The sequence below is a fragment of the Apteryx rowi genome, unplaced genomic scaffold (genome assembly GCF_003343035.1).
Source record: "Apteryx rowi isolate R43461 unplaced genomic scaffold, aptRow1 scaffold_181, whole genome shotgun sequence".
NCBI classification, from domain to species: Eukaryota; Metazoa; Chordata; class Aves; order Apterygiformes; family Apterygidae; genus Apteryx; species Apteryx rowi.
This window is the reverse complement of record NW_020448097.1, coordinates 446,157-463,165: the sequence shown is the minus strand read 5'-3', so window position 1 is coordinate 463,165 and position 17,009 is coordinate 446,157. Positions and strand designations below refer to the sequence as shown.

The 17,009-nt window shown below is 38.5% G+C and overlaps 1 protein-coding gene across 4 annotated transcripts in view; it reads right to left on the bottom strand.

Moving 5' to 3' along the window:
- Positions 1-17,009, bottom strand: part of MAN1A2 (mannosidase alpha class 1A member 2) — a 158,259-nt gene that overhangs the window by 27,954 nt on the left and 113,296 nt on the right. For 3 of the 4 annotated variants that reach the window (XM_026061519.1, XM_026061520.1, XM_026061522.1), the window contains one exon: positions 3,734-3,849. The exons of the other annotated variant lie outside the window; for it this stretch is intronic. In XM_026061519.1, coding sequence (XP_025917304.1) covers positions 3,734-3,849 — 116 coding nt within the window. The remainder of the gene's footprint in view (positions 1-3,733; positions 3,850-17,009) is intronic. 4 annotated transcript variants of the gene reach the window in all.

Genomic DNA, 17,009 nt, shown 5'->3' with positions numbered 1-17,009 from the left:
CTCCTGAAATACTGTATTATTCAATAACCTACTGCTTGCCAACTGTATAAAAAGGATAGTTAATATTTACAGTAATTAACAGAGAATCACTGGGCACTGCTGGGAGCACTGCTCGTGGCAGATAAGAAAAATGCAAGGAGGCTGAAGCAGATCTGAAATTTGTATCCTGGGCTGGATGCATGGTGCCACCAAGCACTCTAATAGGTACTATAAAGCAATGGCATCCAGCTTGACCATGAATATATGTACACTGAAGTGGGCACATATACTTAAACTCTGGAAGAAAACACTCATTTCACATCACTGAAATTAACTAATGGAACAAAAACTTCGATAGTCTGTGAAATGCCAGAAACAAGTCTGAGACATGCAAACAGCATGTTCTTCTTTATCTGACCTTCATACTTTCCATGATTCTATGACTCCAAAAAATAGCATTTTCTGAGCTCTTGCAGCAGTACTTGCTGTGTTGTGATAGTCAAACACACTACTGAATCCTTCTTTAGCTATCTAAAGCTCTGCAATAACAAAGAGTGGAGATAAATTTGTGAATCTGACAGGTTAGACTGCTCAGAAATCAAGGCAGCAACCAAGAACTTGAGAGGAATAAGTCATGGAAGTCACTTAACCACAAGAATAAAGGAAGCTTTCCTACTTCCAGCTGATGCGAGGAGAAGAAAAGACACAAAAACAGGTTGGCTAGACAGCACTACAAGAGTTTAGCATGACAACATTGGAAGCAAAGCAAGAGGCCCATCCTCAGTATTAATAACTACAAAAAATTCTCAACAAGTTTTATATTTGGCTCTTAGCTGCAGCTGTAAGTCTACATACTGGGACATGGAAGAGAAATGTACTTCACAGCAGATGACTACACTAATGTTACAGGAGCATTTAGAGGTTGTGGATGCAGAACGTGTTTCCATTCTTGTTAACAAAGTATATAGTGGCCTGGCTAAGACTTATATGACATGGGTTGGAAATCAGGACATCTGAAAAACAGATGCTGTCCTCTTTCCTCCTCTTAAAATCTCCAAGGGATGGGATATCATAACCTACTGCAAGACTTGAGAGTGTGGTGGTGGTGGTGGTGGTATCTTCCACTCTTCCCCCTGTAAAAGCTACAGGAATGACGTGTGTCTGAACAGATAGCTTTTTTAGATTGGTGTGTGCTGAGAACATTTCCAGCTCTGTGCTACGAGTGGGAAGAAAGTGTATTTTACACCCTTCCCCTTCTGCTTGCATAAACGACACAAAGAGCTTTTGCTCAAAATTCTCAAAAACAAAGAATAAGAAATGTCAGCTATATAGGGAGACCTAAGTTATGAACAACAGTAAAAGAATGGTAAAGCAATGGGCTTTTAAAAAATATTTTGGGGTTTTAATTGAAAATTTAGAATGCAATTACATATACATATCTTACTTATTGTTTTTACACATATCTTCCAATATTAAGTAGGATTTGGGATAAACACAAACCCTGGTGCAGAAAGATGTTCCAGAACTTGTAAATCAGTATGGCTCATGTAGGCTGAAATGTCCATGGGAGGGTTTAGCTGGGAGAAAGCCGAAGAAGAGGCCATCTGATGCTTGCACTCCAGGTCTTATCACATTGAGAATGGGAGCAGCTCAGCACCCTTCTTCCTCGTATCCACACAGTGTTTACATCTGGTCCCATTTTAATTTTACTGTGGTTCCATTCAGAGACAGATATTTGCCCACCCAAAACAGTTTGCAAGACTAGGCTTACAGGGAAGAGAATGAAAGGGAAAGTTTATATTCTCTAACTTTCAAGTGCTCACAATTTAAGAATTAGAATAAAATATTTTAACAGTAATTACAAAGGATGTTAAACAACAACTGCTATACAAACATTTTTAAACCCATAGGACCCAATAAATTGCATCCAAGAATCCAACTAACTCTCTGAACTACTGATGTTGACTTCTAGCAAACCCTGGAAAACTAAGGAAGTTCAAAATGACTGTGAAACAGCTGATGCTGTAACAGTATTTTAAAAGGGTAATGGAACAGTCAAAATTAAATGAGTGGTTTCAAAAATAAATGTTTGATTGACAAGAGTACTCTGGTATCATTATAATTCTATTAGGAATTTCCTTGTTATTGTACTCTAACAAAATATTAGTTCTAAACAAAATCAAGCTAGTGCATATGAAGTGGATTAAAAGCTGGCTCACTGAAAGAGTTGAAAATAAAATAAAAAATGTGAAAAATCCTCATTCCATGAAGATTCTGCAAAGATATTTTTATTCTGTGCTATGCAGCATTTCTATCAATGATCTGCAAGAAAAAAAATGCTAATAAAATTTGCAGATGACACAGAAATTGATGGAGCTATAGATAGTGATAAAAGAAAAGTCAGTCTTGTAAAATCATTCAGAACAAGTGATAAAATGGGGTTTACATGAACAATTGTCTTTTAATAGAGATAAGTAGAAGGTCATACATTGAGGAATCAGGAATATAAGTCACAGTAGTGGGAAAGTGGTAAATCAAAAAGACTATAAACCAACTTCAGAGTATAACCAGCTGAAAAATAGATGATGGTGTGATGCCAAGGTTTAGAGTGCAAACACAACTCTTGACTGGATAACTAGGAGAATACTGAGAAGAAATCAGATGACACATTATAGCATTAACAAAACCATTAGAGAAACAAAGTATCCAATTCTTGTCTCCACATTGAAGACACTGGAAAGAATTCAAGAAGAGCTTAAAAATATAATTCTAAGTCTGAAAGAACTGTTTTATATTGTGACACAAAAGAAAAACATGTATTTCTCTTTTGGAAAAGAATGTTAACAGCACATCAGACCTCTGTTAGTAACTATCTACATGATGCAGTTACCTCTTAAAAGAAGAAGTTCTTTAATGTGGAAAAGAAAAAAAATTCAAGTAGCTGGAAGCCAAAGGTAACCAAGTTCAGGTCAGAAATAAGACCTATTACAGTTTCAAAGCACTATGGTCTAGAAAGTTCATTTTATATATATAGTGAATGTATATTTTGAGAACTCCAAGAACAGGCATTTTGCTTTAGGAGACTGATACAAACTGCACTAAAATTAAGCTTCAAAAGCTTGTGTTGAGAGAAATATGGTATGCATACAGCACAGAACAAGGTAGGCATCAAGTATGTATCTGTGCTTGGACAGAATTATACAAACCATGCTCTACTGCTGTTGGCACTACAGCTAACTAGACTAAAACTAGCTTGATTATTCTCCTCATATCTCAAAATCTTAACTGTAGCACAGACATATGGGTACAAGAGAGCCTGATGACAAAGGATGCCTGTGAGGGGGGAAACTAAGAAAGCAACAGTCAGGCAGCATAAAGCTCAGAACTACCAGGGAAAGGCACCTGCCCAAATGTGGTATAAAATATCTGAATGTGTTAGAAAGTAATTTAAAGAATAAAACACTTCAGAATTTCCACTCCTAGAATGATTCTAAACACTGGCTAAAAATGACTTGGTTGTTCTGCACATCTTTGGGCTTCTACATTACACCATTTTGGACAAGTTGATATTTTTAGCACAATAATCTGCATCACAATAATACTTTTTAAACTACTCAGAGTGAAACTAGTAATATTCATCACTTGATTTCTTAAAACTTACATAATCAAAACAAGTGGGTTGGTTTTTTTTTTCAATTATCAAAGATGGTTTTTAAATTCCACTACATTGGAAAACTCAATGAATTATAATCACCTCAATTGCGTCGTCATACATTTTCCTTGCCTCTGTGTCCATCTTGTCTGACATAAGCCAGGCTTTCAATAAATATTCATAAAAACTGTCTCCCAGCCCGCCCACAGATGTATGATCTGCAGGAGAGAAAGAGGGAAAAAAATATTGAAGTTGTTACATAATAGCACCTTGAATTTATTCAAAATAAAACCTGACATTTTTAAGGTTTACCATTGTAAAATTACCAATCTTTTAAGCCTGTTTAGTAGGACAAAGCTGTACTGTGTGCCCTTCAAACCTACTTCATATGCTTGGAACCTGTCCTCACAGCAGGCAGGACAATTTTCCTATTGTACATTTTCATTATTTGTCATTCCAACTAAAGGTAAGCACTCCCTCAGTATACTCTTCTTTCAAAAAGTAGTATAGTCTCTGAAACTTACTGGTCTCTGAGACTTAATAAGTGACTCCAACCACGAAAGCGCATAAACTTTTCTTTCCCAGCATTACAGCCCCCCGAATGCTGGCACCAGAACAATCAGAGTCTGCTGAATCTAGGCAAAGAAAATGTTTAAGATCAACTCTGTGCAATGTCCAGAACTTCACTGCCCCAAGCATGGCTGTTTGTAGTCATGAAACTTCCTTTTTTTTTCTGGTGGAAAAAGGTATGATACTTCCTTTTTCAGGGTTCCTCAAAAAAGTGGTATTATCCATAGGCTTTCTGGGATGAAGGTGTAAAAGGGAGTGTAGCTCTCCTTTTGTTCTTTCTTCCTCCAAGCCTTGTCCTCCCCAAGCAGTCTCTATATACTTGAATAGAAAGTTAGAACTGGTAGATGGTACTACCGTAACACTCTTCTAGCTGTCCCTTGTCTCCTCTGCTACTCACCAAAGGATTTCCAAACACAGAGAGCAGGAGCAGGTGGAAAGCCTTTAGCTTTCTTACTTGTTTCCAGGTTGCAAATTTGGAGGAAATAACCTCATATCCTTTTCTCACACCCCAGAATTTCTTAGACAGCCTTGTCAAATCCAGCTATTCAGTGATTTAAGTCCATGTAAGAGCTTTCATATGCCTTCTAGTTCTGAGCTTTAAGAGAGCACTCAGGTCTTGAGTCATTTTCTTGCACAACTGCAAGAGCTAGAAATTACTCTTTCAATGAACAATTACATTCTCACATAAACACAAGAACTAAGAGTCCATGGTTTTCAGAAAAAAAAACCAAAAAGCAAAAAACAAATCATTGCAAGACTTTTAAGTTACAACTCATGTCAACACTACTTAAGGTCTTCACAACAGATACAGTTTAAACCTTTTTCTGTTAAGCTGCTGCCTCCTCCCTAATTGAGTTCTGTCACTTTAGATGGAGACTGCTGTCAGCGCTACTCCTCTGCCAGAATCCTTTCACAGGTACATCCAGTTCCCAACCAGGATGGGGTTGCTGAACAATTCCAAGCAGCATGCTTGCAGCAGCTCCAGCTGGCTTCAGGGCATGAAAAGCAGGATGATGAGTGGAAAAGGTTCACTTCTTAAAATAAGAAGGTCATGTTCCAGGTGAGTTTCCAAAGTCAATTATCAGAGAGACTATTTTACTTTTGCTTCTTCAGACAGTCATTCAAGAACTGCATTTCTCACCTGTCAGCAGCTCTTCGCCTCCTCCACATTCCTTCCTGTTTTAGATGGAAGTACAGGAAAAAAAGGAACTCAGTAGCAGTGGGATACACAGGACTCAAAGCCATTCTCTCGATAGCCTTTTCTGCACCTTCATGTGTTTAGAGAGCAGAGCAGTTCAAGCCTTTCAGAGTACATATTCTCCTCCCACTCAGCAAGCGAGAAGCAAACATGGTAGGGCTTGAGGGCTTCTGAGGGCCTTGCAGCTCTCAGCAGTAGCGTTTTGTTTATTCCTATTTCACAGGCCTTCTTCCAGCTCTTGAACCACTGGGAGTTTTCATGGCTCTTCATTCATTAAACACTGGACTCCACCACTCTTCAGTTGCTACCCTCTACAGACAGAGCAGAGGGTAGACACATCAGGGCAAACTGATTCTGTTCCTTCTCTTCAGTAGCAGAAAAGGGAGAGATGAAACATTTTTGGTGGTCACATATGATGGGAGAAGACAGACATCATGGTCTGAGAGATCGTTCACACAGGAAGCAAGCAGTATTTCAAGGGACCTTAGCGTATTCATGCTCTGATCCAGATGCATCTATCTTTATTTCCCTGACTACTTTCCCATGTCTACAAGAAATATCAGAAAGAAAGTGGGCCATAATGGGGTGACAGCAGCAGCTGAACTGAGGTTTAAGCATGACAAGTTTTTCAACCTCTGCAGCTGCATGAACTGCATCTCTGGCAGTATCTTCTTCAGGTGTTCTACTAAGGTCAGGAGGTGTTGCTAAAGCAGGATTTGTTGCATTCTGTGTAAGGACTATAACTAGAAATAACTGAAATTTAAACACTTTTTATGACAACTTGCAGGACTTTGATAACTTGCTTTCACCTAGAGTGGAAATACCAAACAAATGTTTTTTTAAGATTCCTTAGCAAACACATAACTGAGAGGTCTGGTGCAAACTGTAGCTTTGGGTCCTCACACATCGTCCTCTCCTATAAACACAGATCCCCGCCCAAACTGGTCCCAATAAGGTTCACAGCACTTATCACTCTCTCCCACTATTTGAGCCACAGCTCTGATGGATTCAGAGATTTAATTCAGCTCAACTCAAAATGTTTTGCTTATATTTTTTTCAGATAAAATATTTCAAACCCTTGCCCTAACCTTGCACAGCAATCCGGAAAACTAAAAAGAACATCTCATGACTTGGATTACTGAGTTTACATGTGGGTCTTGTACTGGGTACTCTTCAGTAGATAGCTCTGAGGCAATGAAGCATTATATTTAAAAAGTTCATAAGTATTCTGCCAATTTAAAAATGGATTTAATTTTTCACATACTTGGTTTGCAAGTATTATTTAACCAGCCCTATGTCAGTAAAAAGGTTCTACTGTGAAAAAGTATTGCACAGTGAATTCCTGAAGTAAAATTCTTTCCAGATAAAGACAAATATAGCAAAGAGAACAGAAGGATGAGAGCATATCAAATATAGTAGAAGCCACATAGTCTATCCAATGACAGGTATACAGTTTTAGAACACTCATTCTTTCCAGTAGAAGACAAATTAAGATATTTTTTCATTCCCCATTTTTTTTATTTAGACCCATATGACTTTTTTCAAATGTAAAAGGATTCCAGTCAGCTTGAGAAGCCATATTTTAAATTAAAAAGCACATTACCTGCAATTAAAAAGAACATTTTCAACTATTGAAATTAAAATCATTTACAAAAACACTATATTTTTTCCAGTTTGTTACACACTTGAAAGCACACTGTGTGCAAACCTGTACGGTCAGTCTGTTCATAGGCTTGTTCCTTACTGAAAAGAGCCAAATAAAATCTTAATAGGACAAAGATGTTTATAGTTTATATCAATATTTTTGCTCAGATACTTCAAAAGATTAACATCCTGTTAAATATTGGCATTTTTCTTCTTAACAAACAGCACATCACCAGAAAAAAATCATTTAATTTTATAGCGATTTTTGAATGAACTTTTCATTTATTTTTGGAAGCAGCCATGTACTTAGTCAAATTATATTTATGTCATAGCTAATAATCCAACAACCATATTCACCTCTTTTCCACAGACTGCAGGAGGGAGACCTTCTTTTAAATTCTAACGTCATTGTTATCTAAGACTTCTAAAGCTAGTTTTCACTCCAAATGATTTTTTCCTATCAGCAATCAATTAGTTCAGGGCTGAAACGCTGCCTCCTCTGAAGAGGACCATGACAGCTATGTAACAGCAAACCATAGTAACACATAGCAGGTCAGAATAGAAATCAAGCGTGTGGTACCTCACTGAAATGACAGTGAATCTCAGCCTGAGATAGGAGAGAGAGTCTGTGGCTCCTGGTGATTTGTTCTTTGTAAGTGGAATTGTTTCTTTACAAATCTGGACAGACAAATAAACTTGTTTTTTCTCAGCTAGCTCTTCAGGGCCCAGACGGTAGGGTTCCCAGTCCTCAGTTACGGCTGAGGCATGGTGGCTCTTTTCTATTTCGGGACTAATTTGGGGGATGGCAGCCTTAGTCTGAAGTAGATAACACAGATCTTAGGTATTCTCATAGTTCATTCTCTTTACTCATACCTAGATGTACCTAATGGCTCCAAATACTTCCTTCCCAACAAGCCAGTTTCTAAGTGAGTAGCAGCAGTTCCCAAGAACACAGTTATGACAGCAGCTTGCACTTTAAAAACATGTGTCACCTCCTTTTATTTATAGGGAAACTTCGGTTCAGTAAGCAATAAAATATTTTGCACAACAACTTAAAGCCCCCTAAAGATAGCATTAATAACAAAGCGTGTTCTAATGAAAGCCTACTTGCTCTCTAGAGCAAACTTAAGGTGCGGAAATTATTTTTAAACAGATGGCCTTAAGTAGTTAACAGCAGCTTAATGAGGCAAATTAAAAACAGTTCAGGATTTGTTAAACCTCTCTGCTTTGTTCCTTAGTTGTACAATTGTCATTTCTTGGCAATGAGCAGGAATAAAGAAAGAAGCCAAGCATTGTTTTAAAAACAACACATTGCATCAGAGCTGATACTGCAGTCACAGGCATCAGATCTGACATGGAGCCACTGCCCCTTCCTGACCCTGTATCACGTGCTCCTATACTTTCTTTGCATCCAACCAGTTTGTATATACAGACATGAAACATCCATTTGCACCGTGATCTTAAAGCACGTTTTTTCAACAGCAACAACCTTTTCAACTGCTCTGTAGAAGACTAGGAGGGAAAGGAAGCAACTATTGCTTCAAACAGAAAAACAATCTCACCTGTGTGCTAGTTTAGAGGGAGAAGTTTTTTCATGGATAAAGAAAAAAACATTTCACAGAATCACAGAATCGCTGAGGTTGGAAGGGACCTCTGGAGATCATCTAGTCCAACCCCCCTGCTCAAGCAGGGTCACCTAGAGCACATTGCACAGGATTGCGTCCAGGCGTGTTTTGAATATCTCCAGAGAAGGAGACTCTACAACCTCTCCGGGCAACCTGTTCCAGTGCTCTGTCACCCTCACATTTCATTTTGCATATGCAGTTGCTTCATTGTGCAAAAGTGTATAGCATAGTATATAGTGTATTTATAGTATATAAAATTTCTTTCTTCCCCTGCAGCTCCAGCAGAGCTTCACACAACTCCTAGTTTGAGGCTGTGGTTACAGCGTAAAATTTGTATTTGTGCTCACACAAGACCTAAGCTTTACCTAACTCCTGCTCTACGCATAAACACAGGTAAGTAGTGCAAAGCTGTCAAATCATTTCCTCCCATGTTCTGTAGTTGATAAGGTTCACTTATACCTTCTAAACTTAAGGATATGATTTGATGCTTGGCTTTTTAAGCCCCAATAATAACCTACAGCAACCTGCTTCAAATTAGTCCAAAATCAATGTAAACTCTATATCAAAGTTTATATCACTGCTATTTTATGAGAGATCACTACTGAGTTTGAGAAGCCAACAAAAAGCTAAATGCTGCTATATAAAATAAAGTATATTGTATTTCTCTGTGAAAAAGACTAGTAAGGTATTTTTCCTCTTCAGCATACATTTTGGTGGTGTTCTCCTTCATACACTAATTCTGCACGCTACTATGCTCAGATATGAAACAGCTTACTTGGAACCTGAGCACTGAGCAGAACCTCGTTCAAAAATACGACTAACTGAAGACTTCCTGTACTAGTGACAGTGGTGTTTTTAGAGTCAGTGTCCTTAAAGGAGTAATCATCCCCTTCCCCAATATCTACTACCATTTTGCTAAAATTTCCTTGAAGGGCAACTACACAGAAGTGAGGAAAGCTAGTTTAAAAGAATCTAAAAGGATCAGCTAAGAGAATTATGTCTTTGTGGGTATCAAAGACAGAGGCAATTTAAAGATGATCTAGTAGATGCTCGAAATATTCACAAAGAATACACATAGTTTGTAAGTGTACTATCTATCAAATAAAGATTAGGAAAAGAGTAAAAAGATGCAAGAAATAGATAAAGAAAATAAGGGAGATTATTAGAAAGAAGAAAGCATCTTTCAAAAAACCCTGATGTGTCCAAATTAGGATAAATAGGATGATAAACTCCAGGAGGTTAGATATAAAGCACAATAAGGCAGCCCAAGCAAGTCTGAGGAACAATTTGTGAGCAGCATAAAAACCTGGACAACCTTTGAAAATAGGATGTCTCATGTTAGAAAACTGGAAAGGCCAGCAGATAAAGCACAAAAGGAGAATACAGAGAAATGAAACCATAGAAGAAAAGCAAAATGATTTTTTTCTGTGTCCCTGCTTGCCGCTGAGACTGGGGACATTCTCATGCCAGAATCTTTCCTTACGTGAGACAAAGTATACGTCTCAAACTGAGGCGCAAAACATGAGGTTGTAGAACAGTGAAAATAAAAACCATAAAAAGTCAGGGTCAGACAGCATCCACCCCTTCCCTTCCCCCACTCCTTCCCTAAAAAAAGGAATTGCTGAACTGTGATGTGTAATCTCTTGCTTAAAACAGCCTCAGGTGTTTCAAGAAAGCTGGAAATACAGACCAGAAACCTGATGTCTGTACAGAGAAAATCAGTAAAAAAATATAGTATGGACAGTATCCAGTGGATACATGGATAAATACAACATATAGATGAAGTCAGGAGGACTTTTCTAAAGGGAAGTCACATCTCGGAAATCTACTGAAGTTCTCCAAGGAACTCAAACTTGTGGTGAACAGAGATCCAGACAACATAGCCTACTTGAACTTCCAAGAGGTAACTGACACGTTTTTTTCACTGAGAGTCATGAAGAAACTAAATTGTGGCAGAAAAGGAGGGAAGATCTTTGCATAGATTTCAAAAACTTGTTAAAAGAACCAGTGAGTCAGTTTTCACAGGGGAATTTGGCCACGGTGAAGTCCCACAGAGATGTGTGCTGCACATTGTTCAACGTATTCATAAACAACCAGGAAAAAAGGTGAACAGTGAAAGCCAAAGCCCACTGGGATGTAGGGGGCACAAGAAGGGCTTTTATGGGTGTATCCACAGCAAAATGAAAACTAGAGAAAATTTGAGCCCACTGCTCAATGGGGCAGGAGACCCAGTCACAGGAGACATGGAAAACACTGAGGCACTCAATGCCTTTGTCACGTCGGTCTTTACTGCTGAGACTTGCCTTCAGTAATCCTGCGCCCCTGAGACCAACGGGAGTCTGGAGCGATGAAGACTTACCCTCAGTAGAGAAGGATCAAGTTACAGAACATTTAAACAAACTGGACACACACAAGTCCATGGGACCTGACAGGACGCACCCACAAAGTGCTGAGGGAGCTGGCCAATGTCATTGCAAGTCCACTCTCGCGTACCTTTGAAAGGTCATGTTGATCGGAGGAGGGCTCCTGAGGACTCAAAGAGAGCAAATGTCACTCCAGTCTTCAAAAAGGGCAAGAAAGAGGATCCTGGGAACTACAGATCTGTCAGCCTCCCCTCAATCCCTGGGAAGGTGATGGAGCAACTAATCCTGGATACTATTTTGAGACACACGAAGCACAGGAAGGTGATTGGGAGTAGTTAGCATGAATTTACAAAGGAAAAATCATGCCTAGCTGGTTGGTCATAGCCTTCTATGATGAAATGACTCAGTGGATGAGGGGAGAGCAGTGAATGTTGCACTTCAGCAAGGTTTTTGACACTAACTCCCATAACATCTTCATAGACAAACCAATGAAGTACGGGCTAGATAAATGGACAGTGAGGTGGACCAAAAAACAGCTGAACTGCCAGGCTCAAAGAGTTATGATCAGCAGCAAAAAGTCCAGCTGAAGGTCAGTCACTAGTGGTATCCCCCAGGGGTCGTTACTGTGTCGAATACTGTTTAAAATCTTCGTTAATGACCTGGATGATGGGGCAGATGGGTACCCTCAGCAAGTTTGCTGATATAAGATGATACAAAACTGGGAGGATGGTTGATACACCAGACAGGTGTGCTGATATTCAGAGGCACCTTGGCAAGCTGGAGAAATGGGCAGACAGGAATGTCATGACCTTCAACAAAGGGAAATGCTAAGTCCTGTGACTGGGAAGGAATAACCGCATGCACCAGTACAGGCTGGTGGCTCACTGGCTGGAAAACAGCTTTTCAAAGAAGGATGGGGGGGTCCTGGTGGACAACAAGTTGGACATGAGTCAACAACAGACGCTTGTGGCAAAGAAGGCCAGGAGCATCCTGGGCTGCATTAAGTAGAACGTCACCAACAGGTCAAAGGAGGGGATCCTTCCCCTCTACTCAGCACTGGTGAGACCACGTTCGCAGTACTGTGTCTGGTTCTGGGCTCCCCAGTAAAAGATAATCATGGACATACTGGACAAGTCCAGCAAAAGGCCACTAAGATGATAAAGGATTAGAAGCTTCTGACATAAAAGGAGAGACTGAGAGAGTTCGGATTGTTTAGCCTTAAGAAGAGAAAGATCAAGGGGAATCTTATCAATATGCATAAATAACTAATAGGTAGGAATAAAGACGACGGAGCTAGACTCCTCTCTGTTGCACCCAGCAAAGGACAACTGGCAACAAGTACAAACTGAAGTACAAGAAATTCCACTTAAATGTAAGAAAAAACTCTTCTACTGTGAAGTTGGTCAAACACTGGAACAGGGTGCCCAGAGAGGTTGTGAAGTCTCCATCCTTGGAGATACTCAAAACCCAACCGTACAAGGCCCTGAGCAACCTGCTCTAGTTGACCCTGCTTTGGCCGGGGGTTGGACTAGACGATCTCCAGAAGTGCCTTCCTTATGATAAAATCTTGTCTTTTCCCTTCCCTTATAAGATGCGATAAAATTCCCTTACAATAAAGTCCCTTCCTTTATGGTAAAATTTGTTGATGGTACAAAGTTATTCAGGGCAGGAAGCCAGTTCTGAAAATCTCTAGAAGGACCTTTTGATAATGAGTGACTGGGCCATAAAATCATAAAAGAAATTCAATGTTGATGCACACAGGAAAAAGAAATCCAATTTTACATATACAATGCTGAACTTTTTTCTTAAACCTACATATTTTAACCCCAACATCTCATTCTTGAGAGGTTATAACTCAGAAAATATCACCTCAGTGTTACACTATGGTCAAAAAAGCAAACAGAATATTTGGAATAATTTAGAAAGAGAGAAACCACAGAAGAAAAATACTAGCCAATGAATAAATCCAGTGTCCATCCTCATCTTCAATTGTAGCTGCAATTCTAGTCTACCATCTCAAAAAAAAAAACCAAAAAAAACCCCTTAAACTGCAGCAAACCTTGAAAGGGTACAGAGATTAGCAGGAAGATGATCAGATTTATATAACAAAATTGCCTGAAAAACAATTAAATCGACTAGGATTCTTTGGCCTGGAAAAGTGGCAACAGAGTTGAGAGAGCTTATTATATCTCATATGAGATATGACAGGATGTATAAAATAATGAGTGCTCATGGAAAAGCAAGTGAGAAAGACTTTTCGCAGTCTCTCACGGAAAAAATAAACAAACAAAAAAGACCTAGCAGAATTAAAAAAACACAAAAGAAAGCATTTCTCCATTCTATGCATAGAAAAGGTATGGAACTCCTTACCACAGGACATTATGACTGGAAAAAAAATTTTTACTTGGTCCAAGTGATTAGAGGAGTTCATGGAAAAAAGTCCATCCAGGACTGTTACATATAAAAAACCTCCTCTAGCTCAGTAAGTCTCCAAGTGCCAGACTGCTCAAGGGAAGAGGGAGAAACTGTGCAAGTATAGTAATGCTTGCCCCTTTCTTCCCTTCTAGTGGCATTCCCTGTTGAAAGGATACTGGGCTAGATGGACTAATTTCAGTCTGTCTTGGTACAGCTGTTCCAATATTAATGAAACTTTTGTAAAGATACTTTTATATTGCCAAAAACAAAAACCATACCATGGCTAGTAAACTGTATGCAGACTTGAGAATCATGAAAAAACTCAAGTGTAAAGCATGAAATACGTCCACACAAAATGTGAATGTTCTAAATACATGTGGAAAAAAGGAAATTTAAATGAAAACTATTCTGTAACAAAAACTTTACACTCACTTGTTCCAAATCTTTTGAAAAGGTAGGAAATGTACAGAAATGTACAAATTATTTGTAGCATACAGCTACATTACGGCACAGTAATCACAACACAGGTAATGGTAGGGATAGCCTAAATGGGGAGAGAAAAAAACAGGTCAGTGTTCCTGGGGATATGGGGATGGGGTAAGTAGCATTAAGTCAGTTTCGGAGGACTATATCAAAATCAGATCTTGTTATTCTTTTCTGTGAGCTAATTATGCAAGCTGGTAAACAATCCTGGTGGTTTCTCATTCATATGAGATCTGTCTGCAGTGCCAGATGTGCAATGAGTAATAAGAAAAGCTAGTATTTTGGAAGAGTTTCAGACTGCCATCCAAGCAAAGTACACTAAGTCAGAGTTTACATGCAATGAAAGTAATTAAATGATTATTAAAATACATACTTTAAAAACACACTTTAAAAAAATTGCAAAATTCAGTATTCACTGCAATCACTCATACCTCTAACTTCCTGAATATGTGGGGCATACTCTGAATTCCTCCCTGAGGAAACTAACCCCACAGAAGAAAGCACTGGGACTACCAAAGAGCATCACATAGCAGAAATGGAAGACAGCAGATCATCTACACAATGAGTTTGCAATTACAGAGTAAGCTGAGGGTGCTGGTCTCCAAAACCCTAGCAATTAGATGGACTAACTGGTATGCTACATCTTTCTTCTTTGTTTTCATCTTTGTTTATGATATCCTGTGCTGTTTCTGAATGCATACAAGAATATAAAAGGAAAAGGGTAACCAAGCAAATATAAATAGTCCCTCAGAAATACACATATGCAGATATAACTGAGATTGCTAATCTCTCCTTGTGCCTAGAGGTTCCTCTGGACTTCCAGAGCTATGAATTTCCCAAAGATTATCAATAAACCAGCATATCACAAGAGAGATGCTTTTTTATTCCAGCTTAACTGTCGCAGAGATCCTGTACCACTTCCAGAGAGGACCATTATAATCTATGGCTGCACATCTACTCAGTTTTTAGTCACAGGGAACCTAAACACTCTTTGTAAGAGGCTGCACTGACTTCCAAATGCAATTCAAGGCTTATTTATTTGCTCAACCTCAAAGAATTTGTGTCCATCTTGGAGGAGGAGTTACTTTTTCAGGACCTGTAGTTTTTTTCAGGACCTCTAGTTTGTCTCTGAATGATAAACCTAGGTCAGAAAAAAAACAAACTAATCTGCATACCAGCAGGTAGGCAAAATATTGATCAAAACTTAAAGAATTAGATAGAAAAAATAAAACTTGTCTGAAAGCATTCTATAAACAGCCATATGAAGTTTTCAACAAAAGAACTACAGCAATCAAAAACGTTAGAAATTATTTGGATTGTGGTGTCTCATTTAAAAAAGAAACATAAAACATCAAACAATTATACTATAGCAGATGATATATTTATTCCAATACACTATTTTACTATATCTCAGCCCCAAATGCTTCCCTGTTAGAGAAAAATTTCCTGCTATTGATTACAGTTGTAATATCAGTTCACATACAATCAAACTTCAGATGTTTTAAAATGGGTATCCAAACTTATGGGACATTTTTAAATTTAACTTGTGCCCCAGGCTCATTATGTAGAATACAGGTAATGATATCTCCTAATTTCATAGAAGTGCTAAAATAAATACATTAGAGTTATGAGCACTCAAATATTCTGCAAATGAGCATCATGGAAACCCTGATTAAAAAAACAATATTTGCTATGTAAGGTAACTCACATTCAGTAATGTGCAGCTTACACTTTATCTACTGCACATTGAATGACAAAGATAAAACAAAATACTGGGTAGAAATACATTTAGTGTGCACAGTCTATCTTGCTGAAAAGCAATGACATAAAATAACTTAAGATTATATCATAGTACATATGCACACGTGGTTAGAGCTGAGAATCAACTATAATGATAGTATTTTTCTTTCACGAGTTTGCAACTATAACACTGGTTTAGGATTTTTACATACAGGCAGGTTGCATACATTAAGTTAAGGACCAGTCAAGCAAAAAGTTAGAAATTTGGGAATAACACTTAAAAGAATACACATCTTAGAACCATAAATGTTAATTATGGCTCTAAAGCAAAGGACGACTAACTTCAATCTTAAAACCAAGATAAAAAAAACCCTACTGATTCACTTCAACCAACAGAAGAGTAGTGCAGAAATACATTGTAACAAAAGAAGGAAGTAGTAAAAAGGGAGGCTGATCTTCCTTAAGCACCATAAACACTCTTCCTTTAACAAAGTGCTATTATAATACTAGATCAGAAGAGCTCAAGAAAAGAAAAGCTAAGGGACTGGGAGGAAGTAGTTAACTGATTAAGCTAATATTAACTTATATTAAGAAATCCACACCCCTTCACCATTAGTTTTTTTGGGTACCAGCTGGCCTTACACAATGCACAATCTGTAGAAGCCATGTAGGAGCTGTGCAGGAAACTTGTGAAGAATTGCTTTTCTGTTTGCCTTCAGAGTGGCTCTAATTAAATTGCAGTTCAATCTTTACTTCACATAGTTGGGTGTAGTGGCCCTCAGCTGCTCTAAATAGGTGCAAGCTCCCTTGCTAATCCTTTAATCCAGAAAGCTGAAGCCCTGGAAATCGCAGCTGCTGCAATTCACAGTGGAAATTCAACCTAAGGATGCCATAAACCATAGTAGATAGTTTAAAAGTGCAAACGCTTGTAAATTAACTGAAGCAGAGGCAGCCCTGATAAAAGGAGTTGCAGGTACAATTTTTAGTCAGGTATGAATTATTTATCACTAAGGAACATGTTACCAACAAAAGAATTTTTCTGAAAACATGAAGGTTGTCACATAAAAAAAAATAAATTAAAAGAGCAAAAGCCAAGCATTCAGAAGTTAGGAAACAGCTGAATGGACATCCCTTCCAGTTCAAATGCCTGGTGCCACGATAGATTCAAGCAACAAGGAAAGCCCAGGTCAGCTCCTCCCAACCTGTGGGTTGTGCATGCTCAGCACACACATCTCAGGGGATCTTAGCAGCTGAACTCCAGCAGTTCCCTGAGGAGAAAGTAGACCTAATATTTTTCAAAGGCTTGAACAAATATGTATGTTTTTCTCCTCAGGTAGTCC